General features: G+C 53.2%; 1 protein-coding gene across 4 annotated transcripts in view; it reads right to left on the bottom strand.

Moving 5' to 3' along the window:
* Positions 1-10982, bottom strand: part of PRKAG2 (protein kinase AMP-activated non-catalytic subunit gamma 2) — a 334310-nt gene extending 323328 nt beyond the window's left edge. For 2 of the 4 annotated variants that reach the window (XM_064369721.1, XM_064369743.1), the window contains exon 1: positions 10279-10982. In XM_064369721.1, the coding sequence (XP_064225791.1) occupies positions 10279-10392 (114 nt within the window). In that variant the 5' untranslated portion in view covers positions 10393-10982. The remainder of the gene's footprint in view (positions 1-10278) is intronic. The other 2 variants (XM_064369769.1, XM_064369797.1) reach the window with 1 other exon arrangement.
* Between the last annotated feature and the right edge of the window lie 14015 nt (positions 10983-24997).

The following is a 24997-nucleotide window of genomic DNA, read 5'->3' as shown; positions in this document are numbered from 1 at the left end:
GTTGCATTGAGCTGAGATCACACCATTGCACTCCAGTCTGGGCGACAGAGCAAGACTCTGTCTAAAAACAAAACAAAACAAAAAGCTGAGAAAGAAGAACTAGAGAATGGGACCTATGAAAGTGGAGAAGGCAGGTTATTTATTTTTGAGATAAGAAGGGTAAAGAATAACCTTCAATGACCTTCATCTAGAAAGGGGCGGAGTAAAGCGTGTGGAGACCTGACCCACTCAGGGCAAACCGTGGGGAGGCAGCAGGCGCCGTCCTCTCTGGGCCGACCATCCAGCCTCGCCCCCTACCCCAGGGAGGCCTTGACCGCTCGTGGGGCCTCTGGGTCACAGCCAAGCAGAGACACCAGAAACCCAACAAGACGCCACAGAGGCTTGTCTCGGCAGGTCGGGCTAGAATGGCTGTGAACCTCACACTGTCTTTTCTACAATAAATATAATAAGACTAATAACAATACTAATACTTCACAGATTATTTTAGAGATAAAGAGAGGCGGCTTATATGAAACCACACAGCTTTCACATACGCTCCCGAAGCCTCCTGGAGGATCCTTCCCAGCCTCTTCCACCTCCAGCGGCCCGTATTCCACGGCTCGAGGCAGCAGCTCCGCGATCTCTGCCTCCGCCCTCACCCGCCTTCTTGCCTGCGCCTCTGGACACAGTTTCCCTCTTCTTAGAAGGACTCCAGGCACAGGGAACTGACAGGGGCACACTGTCACCCTTTCAGTTCACGTGTGCTGCTGCCCAAACACCAAAAACATGGGGACTGAAGGCGACAGAATTCTTTCTCACCATTCCTACATGTAATATGTATGATAACTGGCATCTAACGAGCACTCCAGCAATATTAGCTCAATCTGATGACAACCGAGCCACCCCAGATGGTATCTGATAATCAAGGCTATCGATCAGTCTTCAGCGCCGTGAACGCAACTCCCCGTCTAGCGTATCCAGGCTGCATGGAGGAAGAAGCCTCCCTGGGGTGTTTTTACCAAATATGCTGCAGATGAGGACGGGCCCAGGTGCGGTTTGCTTCAAACCCCGACTCCATGGCGGCTGGTGCGGCCGAGGTGGTGAGCGGGATGGAGCTGGGGAGACGGTTTCCACATCAGCCCGATAGACAAATGGCTGTGTGGGGCCTGCCTGCCTGCCCGTCCGTCTTCTGGAAGTGGAGCAGGTGTCTGAGCTGTCTGTCCTCCCACCCCCACCCCCCCCACACACCTCTGCACCCCTGGCCCCAGGAGGCTGAGTCTTGGTGGCTACACAGGAGGGAAGAGCAGGCAAAGAGGAGGTGCTCTGGACAGAGGGAGCAGGCCGGGTGGGCCCCGGAGCTGCCACACAGCCTCTGTCCGTCACGTTGGTTTTCTCACAGCCTCTCCACACTAGAATTTCCAGCAGGGGAGGAGGGGAAGCAAGGAAACACCCAGACCCTGGAAGGACGCAGTCGAAGCGCTGTGGGCAGTGGGGTGCTGGGACCCCATCTCCACCCCTCACCGCAGCACCTACCCCGCAGCTCTGTTGACGGAGGCTGCAGCCACCTGTGCTTCGAGGGCCATGCCCTGTTGGATTCGGATCCTGGGCGGCCATAACACAGCACCACACACTGGGGCTTAAAACAGAACGATTCTCTCACCATTTTAGAGGCCAGAAGTCTGAAATCAAGTGAGGGCCACTGTCCCTCCGCAGCCTCCGGGAGGGTCCTTCCCGGCCTCTTCCACCTCCAGCGGCCCGTATTCCACAGCTCGAGGCAGCAGCTCCGCAACCTCTGCCTCCGCCTCTGGAAGCAGTTTCCCTCTTCTTAGAAGGACTCCGGGCACAGCGGACGAGGGCCCGTCCTAATGGCCTCTTCCTAAATTATACCTTAATCCCATCTGCAAAGACCCCATTCCAAATAAGGTCCCATTCACAGGCACGGGGTGTCGGGGGTGTGGGCCTTCAACCTTTCTTTTGGAGAATCCAGTTCGATGGCACTGTTCACCTTTGTGTCCTGGACACCCAGCCCAATCCCTGGAAAGTACCCAGAAATGAGCTGACTGGTTTCTGTCCCAGCACTAACCCTGCATGAACACGGTCCTTAGCAATGGCTCTCTTTATTCACAAGGTGAGAATTTGCACCCTATTCTCTCCAATTCGCCCTCATCCTGTTGCATCCTTCCTCTTCCCCTCCCCGGCACAGTGGAGGTCGCTGCAGAGCTAACCCCCACCCCCGCAATGAGCTCCCCCAGAAGAAGGCGGGCAGAGCTGCAGGGCACCCCCTCCAGGACCAGGCCTCTGGCTCATGAAAAAGACGCTGGGAGCCTGGGGTTACAGAGCAAATTGGTCTTTGTCGAACATTCATCAGCAACTTCACTGCCAGGTCAGAGTATATCAAAACACAGAGGCCCTGGCAGACGCCCCAAAGCCTGGTGATATCCGATTGGTCTGTGACCAGCCAGGGGTTGGCAGAGAAGGCTTCCTGTCAACAGGAAGTAAAGGACGGGGATTAAATTATTTTCAAAGTAGGTAGTGGAAGAAAGAGACGAGTGAGATTCCAATTAACCATCCCAAGGCTGGACGAAAATACAGTTCCACCAACGCACCTTCTTCCACCGGGGAGGCTCAGCCCCTTAATATCCAACCCCATCCTCTGGTCTCAGCGCACGAGCCGTGCAGTGGGTAACAGTGGGGGCTTCTAAGAACCCCCTGTGGTTAAGCCCAAGGGCCACAGCTTGACTCTCAGGTGGCTCCTCTGCTCATCTCAGATCGAGTCACGGTTAATGAACCAAGCGAACTCACAACTCCGTTTTAACGTCGCAGCTCAGTGTCCAATGGCCTTTGTTCCACATCTTAAGAGACATTGACAGAAATGTGGGGTTATCAAGATGGGCTGGTTCGCTGTCTTGAAAGGCATGGGAGACAGCTGGTGTCTCGTCGGTGATGGTGTTCACTGGTCCCATTCGGGCCGAAGAGAGGGCGGAGGGAGGAGAACGGGTGAGCCAGATTCTCACCGGCTCCTGTCAGTGTCTGTAGCTCTACTTAATAACTTAGTGGCCCCATAAATGTAAAAAGGTGCCTAGAAACAGAAAAATACTGGCCAGGAGCTGACTATACCAAAATCAGCTCTTCTAGGAAAACAGGGAAAGCAAAAGAAAATAAACAGCCAACAAGCAGGAATATTTAAAAGCACATGTATCTGCCTGAAGGTTTTAGAAGATACAAACTGATTCACAAATTACGTAAGTGAAGTCTGAGTAGATGAAGAGGCGTTGGCAGATAAAAAGTGCTTCCAAATGATTTCTTTCGCCAATCTAGTGTTTAGCACAGTCAAAACTGCAAACCTCGAGTGCAGACTAGTAAGAGGGTTCTGCTAGGTTTTATCAGGGCAGGGTGGTTCAAAGAAAAGAGGCCGGAAAAGGCACCGGTAATGCACTGAGAACCCTCACGAGTTTGTGACATGTGAAAAGACGCAGTATTGATTGAACCCACCGACTCTGCTGGGCTGCTGCTTCTGTTGATGTGAATTCGGCATGATCCAGGATCTAACTCTTCGCGTTCATCAGCAGGCTGTTCCTCTGAAGTACGTAGAGCCTTGTTTATGCAAGAATCCTGGAACCCTCCACAGAGAGGTACCAGGACCAAGCACCGATAGGGCGGGGGTGGCGGCGGGGCGGGTGCTGGATGAGAGCAGAGACGCACATTTCACCTCCACTGTAACTAACCCTGTAATCTACCATGTAATGATGAACAGGCGTTTTCTCAACTGGGCATTTGTGAAGTAGGGATAAGAGGACAAGGCAGCTCCAGGGTGACCCCACAAGTCACTGAGCATGTGACTCTGCAGGTCCATGGGTCTGTGCAGGCTCTGCACTGTCCCCCATGTGAGCTGCTCACGGACATCCCCACGGCAGGCACTGTTCCCCCATGTGAGCTGCCCCTCGGACGTCCCTGCACCCTCTGTGCGGCAGAGTCTTCGAGGAAGTGATCATGCATCACTGTCTAGCTGCCCGTTCCCTCCAGGACCAGCACAGGGCCGTGCTCGAGTGGCATTCAGCTGACGTGCTGTGCCCCACTGCGGAGGCCCCCTGCTAAGCAGCCCTCTCACACCCAGCGTGCTGCAGAGCGGCAACCAAGCTTCGTCAAAAACCCTGAGCCACCGGCCAGTCTGAGGACTCCACCGCCGAGAAGCTTAACGACTGCAGGTCCCCACAGCATACTCTGGACCCTACTGGAGCTACAGCAGGGCATCTAAGATGCACCGAGCCACTGAAGGGCTGAGCCAAGAAACCTTGCACTGTGGCCTAACGGACTGGCCCACATGGGCCACTCTGGCTACAGGCTGATTTGGGCATTCATCTTTATTTGGAAGCCAGAAATATCTTGCCTTTGTAGAAGAGTCAGAAGTCAAGGATATCTCTTCTCAATAACAGCTGAAAAGGTGCAGATGATAGGTAGATAGACTAGATAGATAGATAGATAGATAGATAGATAGATAGATAGACAGACAGACAGACAGACAGACAGACAGAGGAATAACTCATGGGGGCAGAAGAAATAGATTAGTATTACACCAGGGAAGCCGTTAATTAACCCAACTGTTTTTAAGCCCCAGTAGGTACAAGAATCACTGGAGAACTTAAGAAAAATGCAAACTCACGGGTCCCACCCTCAGACATTCTGATTCAGTAAGTCTGGGCTGAGAAGCAGGATTTTATATTCTAAACAAACACTGTGTGCTTCTACTTAAGCTAGTCCAGGAACCGCACTTTGCAAAACATTGCCCCAAACCCCAGCTAATCTTGCTCAGGATGGTACAAACTGACCGAGGTCACGGCCAAAGTCAAAGACGACACCTCCACTGTGCCACACAGCCTGCCCCTTCCCTTTGCTGAGGCTTCCCACCACAGCATCTCCGTGGTGAGGGCAGGAAGCCCTGTCATGGCTGGATCCTCCAGCCCCGGGCAGGGCGCGGCTCCCCTTCCCACCTCATCCTGGAGTTCCCGAGCAGGCTCATCCAGGCAGACACCAGATAGAGGCTACGGGGCAGGAGCCGGGTGCAGAGGTCCCAGGCCATCACTGGCACGGAGGGTGCATGGCCTCCTCGGACCATGGGACTTCCCTCGAGGCCATGCAGCAAGGGAGGCACAGCTGGTGACAGGCCCACCCAAGCCCAGTCTCATCTCTGCAAACGTGTGACTGCCCAGCTACCCTGGCTCTATTTTTAGTTTGTCTCCAGAGACTGTGCAGGATTTCAGGAGCACCTCTCCCAGAGGGCCAGCCCTAACCCTAACCCTAACCCTAACCCTAACCCTAACCCTAACCCGACATGCGCATTCTGACAGAAATGCCCTACTCAGCAGCAACCATCTCAACTCCTCCGGCCTGCCTCAGTGTCCCCAAAGATTCCTGCCTCGGGTCCGTCTCCCCGACGCCCTCTCTCCCCCTGGGCCTTCTGCTGTCATTGGCTTGAAACGGTTCCAGAGTCGCACGATGTCCCGGCCAGCCTTGATGAAAGCACGTCTATGACATCCCGGCCAGCCTTGATGAAAGCATGTCTATGACATCCATGGACTTCAGCATTAACAGGGAAGCTGCTTTTTCTTAGACCGGCAGAAGGGAGGAAGAACATGCTTACTACCAAGTCTCAGCAGAACACCTCACACTGCACACTCCTGGCAGAGTACTTCCCAAAACTATTCCCATCACCCTCATGATCAGCCAGGCCTTACGAGAGGCATAAGGCTCAGGGCAGGGAGCCAAGACAGGATGCCAACGGGCCAGGACTCTGACCTCTACGGCCCTTTGCTGAGGCCGATGTGGCCTCAGGGTGGAATCTGCCCTCAGTCCTTCCCCGTCCTCTCCTTTGCATCCTCCCCCTCCTCCTCTAAGACCCTGTGGCTGTGCCCATAAAGGTGACCCAAAATGCCTAAGAAACGCTGAAACCCAGCAAGGCCGCATCTTCCTTAGGTCCAAGGGCCACGTTCCCTTCCCTGTACGCAGCCATCAACCGAATTCAGTTGATAAACTACTTAGGAGCTCTAGGTCTCCACCACCGGCCACTACCCACTGGCCCTAGGGTGTCCCCTGAAACGGATTCCTCCTTCCTGGTGCCCCAAGGCCTAGAGGGGCTGTTGACAGGAAGGGGACAGTGGGGACATTCAAGATCATCAGAGCCCGAGAGAGGAGATTTGCAATAATTGCCTCTAACACCCCAGGCCACGGTTCTGTTTATGATACGGAGTGGAGGCGGCGGTCCCCAAAGTGACTCAATCCAAGTCAATGAAGAGACAAGCTGCTTGGACACTAGGGGCCCCAGGAGGCCACCAAATGACCCCAATCACAGGACAGCCAGGGTCACAGTGTCTTTCAGGAGTTACTCCTCAGAATCCAAGATGTCCTTGGCAATGGCAGTCCCTGGACACCACAGTTCTCTGAGGCTGGGGTGAGGAAGCAAATGTGATTCCCCATGGCCGTGCTGCCCTCTGCTGAGAAACACCCGGGCCGCAACCAGGCTCATCATTTCCCCCAGGAACTGGCCCCTTATCCCAAATACCTCCACATAGTTCCTGCCAACTCAATCCCTTGCCGTCAACCAGGCTGGCCTTCTCACGCGCACGTCTGCCCTTCTGCATTCTCTCGTCACAACTACAGTTCGGGCCCTCGGACCCTTACCCCGGGCTTTTCCCAAAGTGCCTGTTTCCTTGTGACCAGCCCTCTTCCCACCACTCCACTGTGCACACGTTTCCAGGCTGATTCCCACAGAGTTGTTTTCATCACCTTTCATGGCTTTTTAGTGTACGTTCCCACCCCCCAGAAAAGACACTCAGACAGGAACTTAGGTTCAGGAGTTTATCCCAGGGAGTGTGGGCAAGGGGATGGGGAAACTGAGGCAGGAACTGACCAGAAGAGCCAGGAAGGTACATGAATGAGTGGGCTACACTGTGGATCCCCACCCTGCTAGGGATGCCCTGAGGCAGTCTGCAGAACCCAGGTCAGAACATCCCACCGAGCAGCGGGGCGGCCGGGCCACTGGCCACCAACTACACGCCTCCTGGATTGGAGGTGGCCCTCACGCCATAATCCCAGCACTTCCAGGGTTCCCGCACTAGGCTGAGCAAGCTGCCATGGTCCAAAAGGATTCCTTCAGGCAGGGCGGGAGACACAAGTGAGAGGCTGTCCACCAAGGCAGCAGGCGAGCGTGGGCTGGGTCCAGGGTACAGAGGCAGGCCACCCACACCCACCCGCAGCCTGTTCATGACTTCAGGAGGGGTCCTCACTCCTTCAAGGCAGCATTGCCAGATCAAATGCAGGACACACCCATGAATCCAGGATTTCAACAATGGATAATTTAGTCTAACCCAAATATCGCATGGCACATATCTACGTTAAAAAATGATTCATTGTCTATCTGAAATCCAGATTTAACTAGGCATTTTGTATTTTTAGTTACTACAGCTGGCAACCCTACCTCTAGGTCCTGCCTGACCAGGTCTCAAACCATTTCCTACGATCCTGGTTCTCAAACCCTTTCTCCAAGAGGCATGGCTCTTCACCTGATAGCAGACATCCCCTCCAGCCCGATTCTGCGGGGTGCTCCCGCTGGCTCCTTAATGGGAGTATCACCCCCACTTCTCCTTCATGACTCCCACCTGCCACCTCCGGGTGTAAAGTCTCTCTGAGCACATGAGTCCACGGTCATCACTCCCACCTGCCACCTCCGGGTGTAAAGTCTCTCTGAACACATCAGTCCACGGTCATCACTCCTGATGCCTCTAGAAGTGGTCTGCACTGGTCATCGCATAAGGACTCATCATTTGCTAGCCTGTGTCTGAAAGCTTCATTTTCCCAGCGAGGTTATAACCGCCACCTAGCTTGGCACAACGATCAACAGGTAATGACCATTTGGCAGGTGAGGGGACCTCTGTGGTCCCCCCAGCGACTGCAAGTCCCGTGAGGACCTGGGCCGATCTCCCCCAGACCTCACACTAACCAGAGCCTGGACATGTGGTCACCCTCGGCCACTGTGGAATAACTGAATGACTGCTTTTTTGGAGGCCTGGCTCATGTCAAGAAATGCTGAAAAGCTGCCGAAGTCACCACTGGCAGTAAGAAGGGTGGTCCGAGGACCCCAACATGGTTTTTCAACATTCACACCCTGGCCTCACAGTCCTTTTTCTGGTTCTGGATTTTGTCTCACACTACTGCTGGCACCACCCCACGGGCACACCCACACATCACTCACACCCTGCATTTGGAACCAGTCTCATCACGCGCCTGCCACACAAAATGGCCCGACCACTGGACAGTGGCATGTCCTTCTTACTCTCTCTCTATGTATTTTTAAAAACCTAGGTGCTGATGTATATGTATTAGCAATACATGTATATGACACTTTACATTTGACAAGAGTTTTCCCGGGACAGGTGTAATGGCTCACGCCTGTAATCCCAGCACTCTGGGAGGCCGAGGTGGGCAGATCGCTTGAGCTCAGCCCATGTGGACCAGCTTGGGCAACATGGTAAAACCTCACCTCTACAAAAAAAATAAAATAAAATAAAAATAAATAAATAAATTAGGCAGGTGTGGTGGCACATGCCTGTAGTCCCAGTTACTCAGGAGGCTGAGATGGGAGGGTCACTTGAGCCTGGGGAGGTTGGGCTGCTGTGAGCTGTGATCACACCACTGCATTCCAGCCTGGGGAACACAGTGAGACCTTGTCTCAAAAAAAAAAGAGTTTTCCCAGGAATCATTTTATTTCAATATCCCTATAAAGCAGAAAAAACTGGTGCTATTTCCTGCATTTGACAAATGGGAGAAACACTGGTTACAGGGTTAGCTCAAGTGTGATCACTGATTTAAGAGGTTTCTAGCAGCAATATCTAACTTTTAATTCGGAAACATGGTTTTAAATGTCTTACATGAGAGATGTAAGCAAGAACGTTTCATTTTCAAATAGAACACTTATTCCTGCATAATCGGGTCACCACTGTGGCGGCCACACAGCAGCCAGGGGTCCAAGTTTCCTGCCCGGAGCTTCCCAGCCAGGAAGGGCTGGCCCAGGGCCCGTGTGGGGCTGCTTGGCATCAGGTGTCTGGAGCTCCTGCCCCTGGACTCCACCTTCCTCATCCAAGCGTTAGACACGTGTGGGCCGGAGTTTATACAGGAGGACCTTAGCGGGGCGTCCAAAAGAAGGGCTGCTCCACAAACGTGGGGCAGTGCCCCCTGGGATTCACAGTGGGAAGTGAGTGGCCATCCCAGCTGCGCCTGATGCGGTCAGGAAGGATTAGTTTTAATGGCGGGTGCAGACAGCCCACGCAGTACGCACTCCCACCATGCCCCGGAGAGCAAAATAACTTTCTCCACGGAGCTCTCTGCTGTGTGTGTGCGTGTGTGTGTGTGTGTGTGTGTACACAAACATTTACTTGGTTGGCTGAGGCGGAGGGTGTGACCCAGTGGGCCGCCGCACCTCCCACCACCCGACCCCCCTACAGGGAGGCGAGGACCAGCGGCCGCGGGCTACCGGGGCGCCGTCCTAAGGGAGGAAGCACGACCCGGCCCGCTGCCCCTCTGGCTGGACAAAGCGAAGCCACAGACAGATCCCAGTCGCCAACGTCCTCCCAGGCAGCCGGCGCGGTCGGGGCTGAAGTTGAACGCAGTCTGCATGGGTTAGGGATCCGCGAGCCCCCAAATACCACGGAGACCCAAAGTACACGCCTGGGGCGGGGGAAGGGAACAGCTGCAGAAGAGCCCCCCGCCCCAGGCCCAGAAACACCCCGAGGGAAACGGGTGGGGGGTGCATTAGAAGGCGCAGTTACATGGCTCCCCCACCCCCCGCCCCGCTGCTTTCCCCACCCACAGCCCCTCCCCTCCCTCCGTCTCCGGCAGCCGCGCGCGGGCTCCACCTCCCCGGAGTGCAGTCCACACCGTCTCTTTTCAGCAAAACAACACAACGCACCGCCCCCCGCACCCGCACCCGGCTGGATCCCGGGCTACGCCCAGCCACCCACCAGCCGCTCCTGGCCCGGGAGCGCGCCCGGCACCCCCTCGAGTCTGCAGCCGCCCAGCCCCCGCCCCAGGCGGGGCTCCAGCCAGGGCTGCACGCGGGTGGAGAGTGAGATCGAGCCCCGGCTCCGCCGGCCCACCTCGGGCCCTGTCCCTCTACCTTTTCCCCGAGCCGCCCCAAGTGACAAGAGGGGCACGCGCGGCGCGCGCGGGGCGTCCGGCGTTAACCGCTTCGGCGCCGGGACGGGAGCGACGGGAGGGCTGGGGAGCCGGGGACCCGGTGCTGGGACTCACCGGAATGTGCACGCGCAGCGAACGCCTCTTCTGGCTGGCATTTTTCTTGCCGCCGCTCCCGCCGGGACTGGAAGCATCTTTTTTCTTCTTGGTGTCCATAACCGCGCTTCCCATAACTCTAACCAGAAGTTGATTCTGGGTAACTCCTCGGGGGTTCGGTCTCCTCCTTCCCTCCCCCGGCCGCTGCCGTCGTGCTGGAGCCCTGCGCTCTGTCACGGCCCTTCCACCCTGAAGCCACCTCGTGGGGACTTCCGCGGGGAGGGAGGGTGAGCAGGGAACTCGCGCCGCCGTCGCCGGAGCGCCGAGTTCAAGCGTGCCTCCCTACGGAACAGTCGCAGGAAGAGTCAGTTAAAGCCCGTCCCGGTTCTGGTGTCTCGCCGAGTTACGCGCGGCGGAGGTCTCCCGCTGGGTGACAAAGTTTTCTTCCTTTTTCAAATCGAAGAAACATTTTCCACCCTCTCGGCTCCTCCCACAGATTCCAGAGTTAATCTGAAAGGCAGGTGCAATTAAAACCAACAATTGGAAAACAACCCTCCTATGCCTGTGCCCAAGTGGGGAATCTGGAGCCGGTGAGACCGTTCGTGCATAAATCTAATCCTTGGCCGCAGAATAAACCAGCCCGAAGCCTGCAGCTGGGTCCGTCCTCCTTTCTGGGCGAGAGGGAGGGCGGCGGGGGAAGAGGAGGTGCAAGGCGAGCCCTCTGCGCAATTGGGCTACGGGCGGCCGCTGGCAGCAGAAGTTCTGGCGGCTCTGCGCGCCGGAGGGGGCGCCCGGAGCCCCGCGGGCCCAGGAGGGCAGGGCGCCCACTCCTCGCCTCCACCCGCGCCGCGGCCCCGGGGAACCGCGAGGGGACAGTGAGGGGCCGGGCCTGGCACCGACGCAGGCTCCGGGAGCGCCGGCGGCGGGAGGCGGCGCGCGTTGAACAGGAAGTGCGCGGCGTGCAGCGCCACCGTCCCACTCCCGCCGCCCCACGCCGCCCCAGGTCGCCGCGCCCGGTCCCCTGCGGCCGCCGCGGCTCGGGACTCGCTCCGAGCTGGTTTCGGATCCATCCCGCCTCCCCGCATCTCGGTGTGGGCCCGACGCCCCCGAAACACGCCCCCGCCCCGCCGCGCCGCAGACACCGCAACGGGGAAGCCCACGGTCTCCGGGGGCCGAGTGGAGCAGCACGTGCTTCGCGAAACACCGCAGTCCCTGGGTCCCGCCCCGCCCGGCGCGCGCGCTCGAACCCGCCCAGAGAGCGGTGCGTGGCGCTGGGTGCAATTAGGGTCTCGCCACCCCCACCCCACCCCACCCGGCTATTTTCAGGTTCAGCAAGGGTTGCGCAGTGGATCCGCGGTAAGTGCGTGTCCCCACGCCGCGGGAAACGCGGGGCTCCTGAGACTGCAGAAAGAATTGAGGGAAGGAGAGGGCTCGAAGACCAGGGCGAGGGTTCCCCGCGCTGCCCAGAGCCTTTAGAGCCGCGGGTGGGCATCCAGCACCGCCCGCTGTCCAAGGGCCCTAGAGGGGTTGGGGTTGGGGGAGGGAGCCGGTGTGTCCCCACCCCCAGATGCGCCCAGGATCGCTCGACCTCGGCTCCCAGGTGGAAAGTAAGGCGAGTGCTGGCTTGGGGGTCGCTTCCCCTCCTGCTCTAGTTTCTGAGGATGTGATGACCCCAAAGGTTATTGGCGCTTCCAGAATGCTGACGTCAGCTCAGCCGCTCTGGGTAATCAGTAATGCAGGGAAGCCACCCGCAGAAACATCGCGACAGGGGTCGCTTTGGGGACACCATTTACTCCTCTTGAGGTGGTGCTTTCGCAGGAGTCCCTCTTCAGAGGAGGCATGATCAGCCCACCCGAGGGACCATCCCTCACCCGGGGAGAAGCACCCTTCCTTTCTGCCGCTTGCTGGGTAGCTTCTCCATCCCGAGTTCCTGCAGCTTGCACAAAACCCTTACAGCTTGGGCGGTTCCCTGGCTCACAGGGGTGGATTTATATTCTTTCTCCTTCTCCCCTGCTCTCTGGTCCAGAATGAAACCAGCCTGGAAGATCCCCAGTCCAGAGACACAGCCTGACGGGGGCAGATGTTCAGGGAGGACCCTGTGTGGTTCAGCAACCAAGCAGCCATCCTGGTGCCCCACAGGTGTGGGACAAAGCAGCCATCCTGGCTCCCCACAGGTGGGGGACGTCTTGTCTTCTGGCTTCTTGCTAGAGGATTTTTTTTTTTTTTTTTTTTTTTTTTTTTGAGATGGCGTCTCCCTCTGTGGCCCAGGCTGGACTGCAGTGGCACAATCTTGGCTCACTGTAACCTCCCCCTCCCGGGTTCAAGCGATTCTTCTGCCTCAGCCTCCCAAGTAGCTGGGATTACAGGCCACCACGCCTGGCTAATTTTTGTATTTTTAGTAGAGATGGGGTTTCGCCATGTTGGTCAGGCTGGTCTTGAACTCCTGACCTCAAGTGATCTGCCCACCTTGGCCTCCCAAAGTGCTGGATTTACAGGCGTAAGCCTAGAGGATTTCAAGAGACCCAGCAAGACTGTTTTTCCACTGAATGCCCAAGATATTGGGTAGAAGTAGAAAAGGGGAGGGGGGTAATATTTAGCCTCGGTCCCCACTAAAAATTCCTCCCAATTGTCATTTGTGTCATCTCTTTAGCTAACAGTTTTAATCCTTGTCAAAATGATAATCTGCCACGGTGCATAAGCCACCCCATTTGATGAGAACTGGTTTGAGAGGGAAATGGGGCCATCAGAAGGAAGCCAGTTGATGGAAAGAGAAGTCTGGGAAGAGCCCCTGGCAGGGACCTCACCCCACCGGGTGACCCAGAGGGAGAAAGCAGGATGGCACTTCTCATTCAAAATCTTTTCTTTATGGACAGTTTTCAGCAATTGTTATAATGACTACTTGTGTTGATTGAGCTGTATAAATATGTAAAATCATTCAAATAAATTTGTTCTCTGAGTTAATTTTGTTGGAATGAAGACTTTAGTGCCTCCTGAATTAAAACATTTACTGTATTGCCTGCATTTTAAGAGCCCCCCACTTTTTTTGGTCCTTGTCATATTATGAGGTATAAATATTGAGTTTTGTCAGGGTTCCTGGCTCAGCATTCCTATCGCCCTCATCACAGTCTTTTGTTATAATATTGGGGCGCTTTACGCCTCAGAAGCAGCCCCAGGAAACAATCTCTCCTCTGACCTTCCCCTGCCCCCCATCACCACCTCACCAGCCCAAGGCAGGACTCTAATTCCCCCCCCCAACTTTCTGATTGTGGAACTTAAGACCCTCTATTCAGAAGGGGTCCTGCCCCATTCCTGGGAGGAAGAAATGCTGCACAGAGAGTTGGAGAACAATCAGAATAGACAGGCCTTGCTGGGTGTCCACACTTACTCAGTCACTATTAGATCATACCTTTTGGTCCAATCACATTTCTGCATGGTTGTCAATCATGCCTGTCCACTGAAGTCTCCATAAGAAGCCCGAGAGGTCTGGGTTCGGGGGATTCTGGATCGCTGGACACATGGAGGCTGCTGGAGGACAGAGTGCCCGGGGAGGGCATGAAAGCTCCCTGACTCTTCTCCCTGTACCTCCCATCATCTGTGTTCTTGGTAATATGCATTATAATAAACCTGCAAATGTACATTTCCCTGAGTTCTGTGTACCACAGCAAATAAATGAACCAGAGAGGAGGTTGTGGGAACCCCAATTGAGAGCCCAGCCTGTCAGTCAAAAGCTCCAGATACCCAGACTTGGAACTGGTGTGTGAAGGGATAGGGGGTGCCTTGGGGACTGAACCCTCAATCTGTGGGATTTGCCGCTGTCTCCAAGTAGACAGTGTCAGTAATGAGTGGGAAGACACCCAGCTGGTGTTCACTGCAGAACTGGATGCTTGCTTGGTGGTGGGTAGAAACTCCCAACACACACATCTGGTGGCACGAATCTTCTGCAGTGACGATTGTTGTAGTGTGAAAGCAGAGGAAAAACCAATTTGGGATTTTTGCCTTCAGGGTTCTATATGTGAATTTCTCTGAATTACGGGAGTTGCTTATAGATGGTGTCGGAAGAAGCGTACATGTCATTGTTTTCCTTCTAAAGATACATCAACAAATTGATCACATATCTTCTGACTGGTGGAGGCTCAGAGTGGAGGGAACACAGTAATTGTCTGGATTTGGGGCATTTTCTGAAAACCCCCATCTTCCCCTCCCGCTGGTGTGCTCACCATTATTCTAGCCAGGAGCTAACTGTGGCGGCCCCACGCAACGTTTTCCATATAATGACCCCTGACATTCACTGTTTCTGTATGCGCTCCCCACGACCTCCTTCATAAAATTAATGCAGTAAAATCTGTGCTGAACAAAAGGACAAAACTTAGTAAAGTTCTGACAATGTCACAGATTCTGACTTTTCTCTCAGGCACCAATATTGCTCGGCTCAGCGCTGTTACTCATCCTGTCTCGATGTAATATTCTAATGTTTGGAAATATATTGCATTAAATATTCTTTAACTTGGTGACTGAGTTTTTGGCACCCCCTTAAATTTTGCCCCCAAGGCCAGTGCCTCATTCACTTCCCCCTTGTCTGCTGGGGAAGGATGAGAAGAACTTGGCCAGGCCGGGGGCTGGGGCTGGGGCTGGGGCTGGGGCTGGGGATGGGGCTGGGGCTGGGGCTGGGGCTGGGGCTGGGGCTGGGGCTGGGATGGGGCTGGGGCTGGGGCTGGGGATGGGGCTGGGGATGGGGCTGGGGATGGGGATGGGGCCGGGATGGGGCTGGGGCTGGGGCTGGGGCTGGGGCTGGGGCTGGGGCTGGGGCCGGGCTGGGGCTGGGGCTGGGGCTGGGGATGGGGATGGGGATGGGGTTGGGGCTGGGGCTGGGGCTGGGGCGGGGCTGGGGCTGGGGATGGGGATGGGGTTGGGGCTGGGGCTGGGGATGGGGCTGGGGATGGGGCTGGGGCTGGGGATGGGGATGGGGTTGGGGCTGGGGCTGGGGATGGGGCTGGGGCGGGGCTGGGGCTAGGGCCAGGGCCAAAGCACCTAGCCTGCTGCTAGGAGCTCCAGAGGAGCTCCCTCTGACCAGCTGCAACGGGGCAGATCCCTTCGTGCCCCATCTGTAAGAGCAGTGGGATAGTCTTCAGAATATTTCTGTGGCCTCTTTAAGGGAGCTTGTATTTTTGTCCCGATTGTATTTGGTATGTCTTTGTTAATTTTATTGCTCTTGTAATTTATCTTTTATTGAATTTTACAAAGTGTCATTCCGCCGTAAGTTGGAAATTAAAAACAAACAGAAACAACTAAAAAACCACCCGAGGCCCTTCCTACAGATGACTTGGGATAGCTCGTTGGAGAGAGGGGCATATTGAGTGTATTAGTCTGTTCTCATGCTGCTGATAAACACACACCCGAGACTGGGTAATTTATAAATGAAAGAGGTTTAATTGACTCACAGCTCCACGTGGCTGGGGAGGCCTCACAATCATGGTGGAAAGCAAGGAGGAGCAAGTCACGTCTTACATGACAGCAGGCAAGAAAGCATGTCCAAGGGAACTCCCGTTTAAAAAACCATCAGATCTCGTGAGACTCACTATCATGAGATCAGCATGGGAAAGAGCCACCCCCGTGATTCCTCCCACAACACGTGGAAATTATGGGAGCTGCAATTCAAGATGAGATTTGGGTGGGGACACAGCCAAACCGTATCACTGAGGCTGCTTCCCATTGGGGGCATCACTGGTCCAGGCTGGTGAGCGTGAGGGTTAATAACATGCAGCTTCTATTATGTGACAATGCTAAGGGCCCTTACAAGTGTTAGCACATTGAATGAGGGGGCAGATTTGATTGGCATTTATATACCACACATGTGTTTGTGTCATTGCTGTCCCATTATATTAGTATCCCAGACCAGCATCACCTGCAAATACTTGGGATACCCGTTTCTGAGTGCTGTCACCTCCCAGGGCTCCAGGTCAACACACTGGCCTGCAACGGTGAGCCGCCTCTTCCCCAGCCAGGCAACGCTTCGTTCAGAGGTGATAATTTAAAGTGCTGCACCCAGGGCCAGGGCTTACAAACCGCTGAGAAGTGAAATACCCAGAGTATGAGAGTTAATGTAAAGGAAATCCTCGGTTAGAGTTTATGAAGGGGACACTGGCTGTTTCATTTCACTTAACCTGATTTTCCAAACTTATTCCCTGACGCCCTCCCATGCTTTTGTTTTGTTTTGTTTTGTTTTGTTTTGTCTGTTATTCCATATAAATGAAAATGACTTTGGAAATCACGAGTCATCTTTATATAGTACTACCAACTTAGAGAGTCTTAGAATTGGGGGTGTCCTCATGGGTTGGAAGTCCATGCTGAGCCTGGGTAAGTGTTAGAAGGAAGCTCTGTGATCGGGAGATGGATGTCCGTGTCTGGAGTTCCATTCTCGATGACAGTGGATTCCACATTGCAAAGAAGAAAGGAACTTTTTGATCACCAATGACACGCCAGGCCCCATGTTAGGTACTTCATATTAATTATCTCACCTAATTTCCACTAAAATCCCCTCAGAGAACGATTGTATCCACTTTACAGATAAAGAGAGCAGAAGCCTAGTTGCTGGAATCCGCTTTGACATTCATTTCACTCCTATCCATAGGTATTCATTGCCTATGCCCTCTAGAAAAACACAAAAACTGTGGCCCCCTCTGCTTTTAAAAACTTTGCTCAAGACTCTAGGAAATGCCTTCGGGGTAACCTTGGAGAACTAAGAAGGACCAACCAAGAATATCTTAGCTGCCTTGGTCTCTTTGCCTGTGACGCAGTTGGAGGGAACAATGGTCTGTATATACAGGAAGCCGACGGCTCCATTTTACGACTCTTAGGAAAACTAAACAGCACGGTCTGGGCCCAGGACTCTGTAAATGCTTTGATAACTCATTAAATACCAAGCTAAGGGGGTGTTATCTAATCGTGAAAACCAGGGCAAAGAGTCACATTCCAGTTTTTATTTCCTTTCAGCTTGGGCAATGATTGTGTAACCTTGTGATGGCTTTTGCTCCCTGGTACAAATGGAGTCATTAGTATGATCCATGCAGAGAGGTGGAGGCAGGGCCCAGGACCAGGGAACACCGCCTTGGGACAACACTTCTCCTGACTCCCCGACTGCTCCCGGGTCCATTTTTATTTTTCCTGGCACCTGTGCCAGCCACCTCCTTGGTCTGTGTTCCAGGTAGCTCTTCATCCATGATGCCAGTCAACCGGAAGGCAGTCCTGAGTGCTTTGGGCGAAGGTAATGGTGAACCCTGCAGCAGTGTTCTCCCAGATGACAGATGTGCTGTGCGTATCTTCTCTCTGGAGAATGACGTGGTGTCTCGACCAGCTCTGTGCCTAAGCACGCACTCAGCAGTTCTACAGAATGACAGATTCAGCAAGCAGGGCATGTGTGTCCACAGCGCTGTGCAGTGAGGAGGTGTCTGTTTGCTAAATGACAGAACAGGTAATCCCCAGCAATGATGCCTTCTTCCTGACTAAGGGTAGTAGACACGTAAATAGCATTAGTTGGGAATACAGTCGTTGGTTCGGCCAACATCTGCCTTTACAAGTGTTTTTGCAGAGTGTCCCAGGTGACTTTTATCCCAGTGATCCAGCATTACCTCCCACTGGGGTGGAAGGTTTGGTCTCCCTAGGCTGCAGAATTTGACTAAAGGTCCGTGTGCGTTGGTTCTTGACTTAGTTGTGAGCTCTCAGCATGTGATAAACATCCTGATTAACCTTGGGAAATTTTGGATATGACCGTTACCTGAATATGGCTCTTCACTGATTTCTGACCTCTCACCCGTCTATTGGCACATGATTATGTAATGCAAATTAATTGTAATAATTTCCCAAGCAAATAAAATGACTTTGGTAATGTTATTGGCCTGAAAGGTCCTATATTGCAATGCTAATCTGACTGTTAACTTACATGAGCGGGTCTGTCGGAAGCCGTTTTGCCTGCCCCACTGATACCATCCATTCTGCTGAAATGCAGCTGATACCCAGATGGGACCTCTAGAGTGCCACTTACGGCTTTCCAACATGACTCCAGAACAAATAGATTTTGCATGCTATGCCTTCGGACTTGGCAGCGTTTGCAGAGCAGAGCGCCAGCTCATGTTCCAGAGGACCAGGTGCACAGAGGCAGAGACCCAGTGACCTCCGAGCCCTGCTGGGAAGGCACGGCATCATCCGGACTCTCTGTGGAAGCTGTGTTCCTCCCAGAAGCCCCCACCAAACCCTGAGTTAGACTCGTGCATGACCCTTCCAGAATGTCTCTGTCCCTGTTCACCAGCACCTCATGCCATCATCAGTAAATGCCCATTTGGTACACGGCTAAGCCCTCAAAGATGGTTAGTTCAAAAACTCCAGGCATGCAGGCGGTCTTCAAGGACAGAGTGGCTTATGACTATTCTCCTTGTGCCATGTGGGTCAAAAGGTAATTTGTAAAATGTTCCTAAATCTAACTCCTAAGAATTGCGTGAGGTCTCGGGACAGTGAGAAACTTTCCAAGTAGATCTCCGTACCATGGGCTTGCACAAAGTTCTTTGAGATCATTGCAACACACGCTCCTGATAGCACCATCGTACGAAAGGTCTTGCCTTGTATGTTTCTAGCCCCACTCATTGTAGATTTTTGCCCTCTAGGTCAAAAAATAAAGCATAATTACGAAACAAAGTTCCTTGTTCTTTGACCTGCATAAGAAAACATTTTCCTTACATTGCAGAGCTTACGCACCCACGACCTTAAGGAATTGCCAGTATCTGACAGAGATGGATGCAGAAATTTCTTTGGTTATCCAAAGATATTTATGTGCAAGGAGGGAGTGGGAGGGGCTCACTGCCAAAACACGGCATTCGCCAAAGGCCCCCGATGTTCACTGTGGTCCATGCTGAGGCCGGCAAATTTGTCTGTGATTCTTGTGGTTAGGATGCAAAGAGAGCAACTGTTTCTCACAGACCTTCAGGGAGTCTGCCACGTAGGACCACTGGTTCCAAGCTTATTCTTTATCTTTGTAGGTTTAAGAAGCTGGTGCAAATTGTTCACCAAGTTGCTCACCGACACATCTCTAGAATAGTGTCACGGTGACCATTCCCTCAAAGACTGACCTAGCAGCCAGTGTGGGGCTGTGCTCCTCTGCGTGGGGGTCTGTTTTGGTGAGGCCCATTGCGCCTGCTCTTGGATGCATTCCCTGGCCTGCCCGGCTATGGATTGCCAGGGCCCGTTGTCCCAGGATCTTTCACCAACTGGTGTCTGGCCAGCTTTGGCCAATAGGAGAAGGTGGGACAGGGGGCGGAGGGGTAGGAGGGCACAGGAGCGAGGGGCTCTTCTGCTGTTGCTTTGCCATCAACAGCATCGTGGGCAGCATTTCCTCCCTCTGTGGCTGTCACCCACTAGCCTGACCCACCCTCAGTGGACCCAGCTTCTGCTGGGCAGCCTTGGCTGCGGCCCCAGAGTCACTGGACATTTGAGCCAAAGTTTGAAGGATATGGTGGGGGGAACCATGTGGGTAGCTGGGGAGAGGACTCCGGGAGACAGAAGGGTGAGCTTGGGGTGTTTGAGTTGGTGAGAGAGAGCGGTAGTACTTAACATATTGGACAGGAAGGGCCGTGGCTTTTATCTGAGTGAGATGAGACGGTGTCGGAGAACAGCCACTAGCGGAATGACACGACCTGCTTCCAGTTTGAAAGGATCTGAGCAGCCTGGCCGCTGTGGAGGGAACAGGTTGTGCGAGTGACAGGGAAAGAACGGGGGGACAGTGAGAAGGCCGTCGTGTCGTCAAGCGGGAGGTGACAGTGCTCGGGCCAGGCTGGGAGAGGAGCAGTGGCGAGAAGTAGTTGTTTTTTCTGGATATATTTTGAAGACAGAATCCCCAGAATTTGCTGGTAGATTGGATGTGGGGTCGGGGAGGAAGAAAGGGCGGCATGGGAGCACCTGCAATGACCCCGTTTACTGGGACGGGAGGAGCAGAGAGGGGCTGGGGAAATCGTTGCTTTTGGATACAGTAAACTTCAGACATACATCGAACACCCAAGTGCAGATTTCAGAGGGATGGGGGTCAGGGTGGCGGAGACACTCCTTTGGAACTCATCCCCCGGGAGATGGGATTTAAAGCCAGGAGGTGGGAAGAGGTGGTCTAGGGTGAGAGTGTAGCTAGCGGAGAAGTTGGGACTGTACGTCGCAGCCTCCGACAGCTGGAGGCTGGGGAGATAGGAAAGAGCCAACGAAGGAGCCAGGAAAGAGCAGCCAGGCAGTCACCAGGGAATCCGGAGAGAGTGGCCCGCGGAGCGCAAGGGAGAGAAGCAGCAGTGAGTTAGAAGAGGACGCAGAGTTGACGGTGGCATTTGGCGACCGGGAGGCCGCTGGTTACCTTGCAGGAGCAGAGGAGCATGAGAGCTGTAGCCTGCTGGGAGTGGCGCAGGTCACAGAGAGGAAAGGACGCGGTGAATAGCGAAGAACTATTTCTAGGAACTTGGCTGTATGGGGGAGCAGGGAAATGAGGTGGTGAGCAGGCAAAAATGTGGGTCGAGAGGGTTTTTTTTTTCTTTTTTTTTTTTTTTAAGATGAGGGATATGGCCAGGCACGATGGCTCACGCTTGCAACCCCAGCACTTTGGGAGGCCAAGGCTGGCGGATCACCTGAGGTCAGGCGTTCAAGACCAGCCTGGGCAGTATGGCAAAACCTCATCTCTACAAAAAAAATGCCAGGTGTGGTGGCACATGCCTGTGGTCCCAGCTACTCAGGAGGCTGAGGATGGTTTTAGCTCAGGAAGTCAAGGCTGCAGTGAGCCGAGATCATACCACTGCATTCCAGCCTGGGCAACAGAGTGAGACCTTGTCTCAAAAAAAAAAAAAAAAAAGATGAGGGATATTACAGCATGTTCATGTGCTAATAATCCTGTAACAGTCAGAGAAGGGAGTCGTGTCGATGGTGCAGGAAAGAGAAGGAAAAACCCTACAGACAAGAGAGATGAGCTGGACCAGTCGGGCGAGGCTGGCCGCCAACAGGTGGGAGATGGGACAGCTCACCCAGGTGACAGGGAGAGAGTCCGTGGAATGCAGCTGGGGAAACAGTCAGGGAGCTTATGAAGCTCTTTCCTGAGCGCCTCTGCTGTCCTTGTGAGTAAGAGGCAGTGCCACCATTGGATGGGAGGTTTGAAGAGACAGAAAAGGTGAGACGAACTCTGGAGGGCAGTGGGAGGGTGGGGTGCCAGCAGACATTGTCCCACCGTGGAGGAGGCCTGCTGTTGACGACGTTCTCTGCCTTTTCTTCTTACTCAGCAGTAAGTCTGGAAGAGTGTGTCTACCCTTTATGGAGAGCTGCTTCGTTCTTGAGAGTAGCTGCACAGTACTCCATGCTACCAGCGTTGCATAAATTACGATCATTGTTTATATATGGATGTGAGCAGTCCCCTGCTGATGAAAACGTAGGCTGTTTCCAACGCTGGAATGCTGTGCTTATGTCATTTCACACATCTTGGAGTGCGCTGAAGGACAAATGCTTAGACAGGGACTTGCTGGAACGAGGCATGAAGACAGGATTCAGCTCCGTAAGCAAGTGATTTGTCCTTGGGACGCTCATCAGTCTGCACCTCACCAACAGTGTACGCACACGCCTGTCTCGCTACAGCCTCATCCACACAATCTATTTCCAACTTCTTTATATTTGTCCGTCTCTTAGGTGAAAAGAGTATCTTGTGCCTCACTGTGCATGTTTCTTGTTATAAATGAGACTGCACGTCTTTATCAAGAAGAATGCGCATCTTTTTAGACATTCGTGTTTCTTTTTCAATTCCCTTTCTGTCTCTCATCTACTTATGATTTTTGCCCATTCTCCTATTAGGTGGTGGGTCGTTTTCTTATCTACTTACAGGTGCTTTTTCTATATAAAGAAATCAACTCCTCATCAGTGGGTGGTAAATATTTCTCTCAGTTATTATTTGTCTTCTGACTTCGTTTATTATGCCTTTTTTCCATGTAAGATTTTTTTCTTTTTATATGTTTTATTTTATTAATTTGTTTCTTATGGCTATTGGGGTTTTGTCATATTTAAAGAATCAATTATTTTTTTAAAATCTCTCTCATATTTACTTCTACATTTTTATGATTTCTTTAGTTTTTTTTTTTTTTTAACATAAAAACCATGTTACATTTAAATCGTTTTTTTTCTATCTGGCATTTATTCCAGAAAAGATGCGAAGCAGTGGAGGAGGAGATGGACTTTCACAGTAATTTCTGTCCTGTGTATTGATGCTGGACAGGAGGCCTGGGCCACAGTCCTGGACCCGCGACCATCCCATGCCAGGCTTGGCAGGCACGTGCCTCTCTGAGCCTCCACTGACCTCACCTGTGAAGGAGGCAGCCTGGTGGGGTGACTTCCAAGATCCCGGGCACCAGACCGTCAAGGAGTCTGTGGAGGACGCACTCTACCTTTCTCTCTGGACTCTTGGAGAACTGAGTTGGACACCACAAGTTTGTGTGTTAGGTACAAGGAGTGGCTGCCTTTTCTTCCTGCACTCAGGCAATAGATATTTATTGAGTTGCGATGAGTCACCAGAAACCCATCTGCACCAATTGAGCAGTCAGATGCCTGTCCTGCTGATGGCAGATCAATAGGGCCCTTCCACTGCAGGAGCTTGGGAATGATGATGCAGTGGACACACAGACAGGAAATACCTGCTGAACCCACCCCCACCACAGTGAGAAACAGAGACGTGGAGTATTTTCCACTTCACGGTGTGTTCATGGATACGAGCTCGCTTCATTCTTACGGAAGGAATTATACTCCCACGCCTACCCCGCCACACACAAATACAAGGTTTGAAAAGGCTGAGTGTCTTACACAGGGGCCGTGTCGGAGATCACCAGGCTAACAGCCATCAGTGGCGGGGCAGAGCCGGGCTGTCGTGGCTCTGCACCGGGCCCCACATGCTGATTTAATGGGCTCTGTCGTGTCTGACATTAAATGTCAACTTGGCCAGGCTGCGGCACCCAGCTGTTTGGTCAAACACTGGTCAGAAGCAATGGAGGAGGAGACAGACTTTCACAGTAATTTCTGCCCTATTTATTGATGCCAGGTATTTTTTAGATGAGATTAACATTTAACTCAGTGGACTGAAGGCAGATCACCCTCCATCCTACAAAGCAGGGTAGGCCACATCCAATCAGCTGGAGGCCATGGGAGAAATAACTCAGATGCCCCAGGGAAAAAGGAATTCTGCCTCCAGACAGCCTCTGACTCAAAGCTACAACCTCAGCTTGCATCTGAATTTCCAGCCTGCTGGCCAGTCCTGCAGATTTCAGGCTTGCAGCCCCACAATCACAAGCTAATTCCTTAAAGTGAATCAGTCTTATCAATCTCTCTCCTCTCTCTCTCTCTCACGCGGTCAGCGTGGTTTGCTCTCCAGAGTCTTCTGGAAAATTGCAAAAAGTCCACAATTTCCTGGGCACAGGCCCTGTTGCCCTCTGAAGCTAATACACCCGGCCCCCAGAGGAAAGGAATTTTCTAGAAGAGGAGAGTGTGTTTCCTAGAAGGCTGTTACATGTGGGTCCAGGGTGGCTGGGGGCCTGGCGCCTTGGAGATAGGAGCAGTGTTTCTCAAAGTGGCCCTCAGGCCCTGCTTCATAGGGCCCAGTGGGTGCCTGGGCTCTTTCCCCAGGCTGTGGTTGGGCAATTTGGGGTAGGGCGTGCATGTGCATGCATGCGTGCATGTGTGCATGTGTGTATGCTTGTGTAAGAGTATGTGTGTGCACACATGTGCATGTGTAAAAGTGTGTGTGCGCACACATGTGTGCATATAATTTGAGATCCACTGCCTCGCCCTTCCTCTGATCCTTCTCCTGGAAAGTTCTGGGAACGAGAAACAAGCAGCCACACACTTTGCATCTGTCTTTCCTGCTAGAGAACTGCAGGTGCCGTGCTGGGCAACCCTGCTGTCACCCGCCAGTAGTGTAGCTGTCCGGGATGCCATGGAGAATGCCCTTCGCCACAGAGGCCCTGGGCAGCAGAGCAGGGCTGCCTCCCACCACACCACGTGGGCCGAGTTCCTTCTCCCAGGGAGGGAATGTGGAGGGGGGATTCCAGCTTACTTCTCCTTTTCATTTGACGTAGGTGGTATCCGCTGTTTTTTGGACTATTATTTACATGTCTGCAAACATCTTCAGATCTTTGCTGAAGAGAGACTATGCCATGTGAGGTGTAACGGTTGTTGTTGGAATTGGTGATTTTATATGGGTTCTTCTCCAGTGACTTTTGGATAACTGAATGACAGAACGAGCTTGAGGCCCGCAGATGCAACCTACTTCAGCTCCAGGCAGAAAGAAGGGATTTTTATTCAGTCAGAAGAGGGATCAGGTGGGATTTGTGAAGAGCGATCCTTGGCAGGGCTGGGCTCTGCACAGGGGACTCTGGAGGGAGAGGGGACACAGGGCTGTCAGGGCTTCAGGGAAAAGGGCACGAGACCACCATGGAGGGCGTAGCTTCCACCTGGAACTCTTGGAGAGGACTCCATTTTGTTCCAGCGGCCAAGCCGCCATGGTTGCTAGCTAACTTGGGGATTTGATAGTTTTAAACAAAAAAAAAAGACATGCTAAGGTCTCTAGAGAGAAATTCCTGTTGGGTCTTAGAACCAAGAATAGTTGTCTTTCTCCAGAACTCTCTGTTTGTATCTTGTGAGTCCTAGAGCTGCCAGGAGCACAGGTCATCCAAGGTGGCCCACCCACAGCAAGTGCGTG

The sequence above is a fragment of the Aotus nancymaae genome, unplaced genomic scaffold (genome assembly GCF_030222135.1).
Source record: "Aotus nancymaae isolate 86718 unplaced genomic scaffold, 86718_ANA_hifiasm-v0.15.2.pri h1tg000002l, whole genome shotgun sequence".
NCBI lineage: Eukaryota > Metazoa > Chordata > Mammalia > Primates > Aotidae > Aotus > Aotus nancymaae.
Note: the sequence above shows the minus strand (reverse complement) of the source record. Positions and strands in the feature narration are given on the sequence as shown.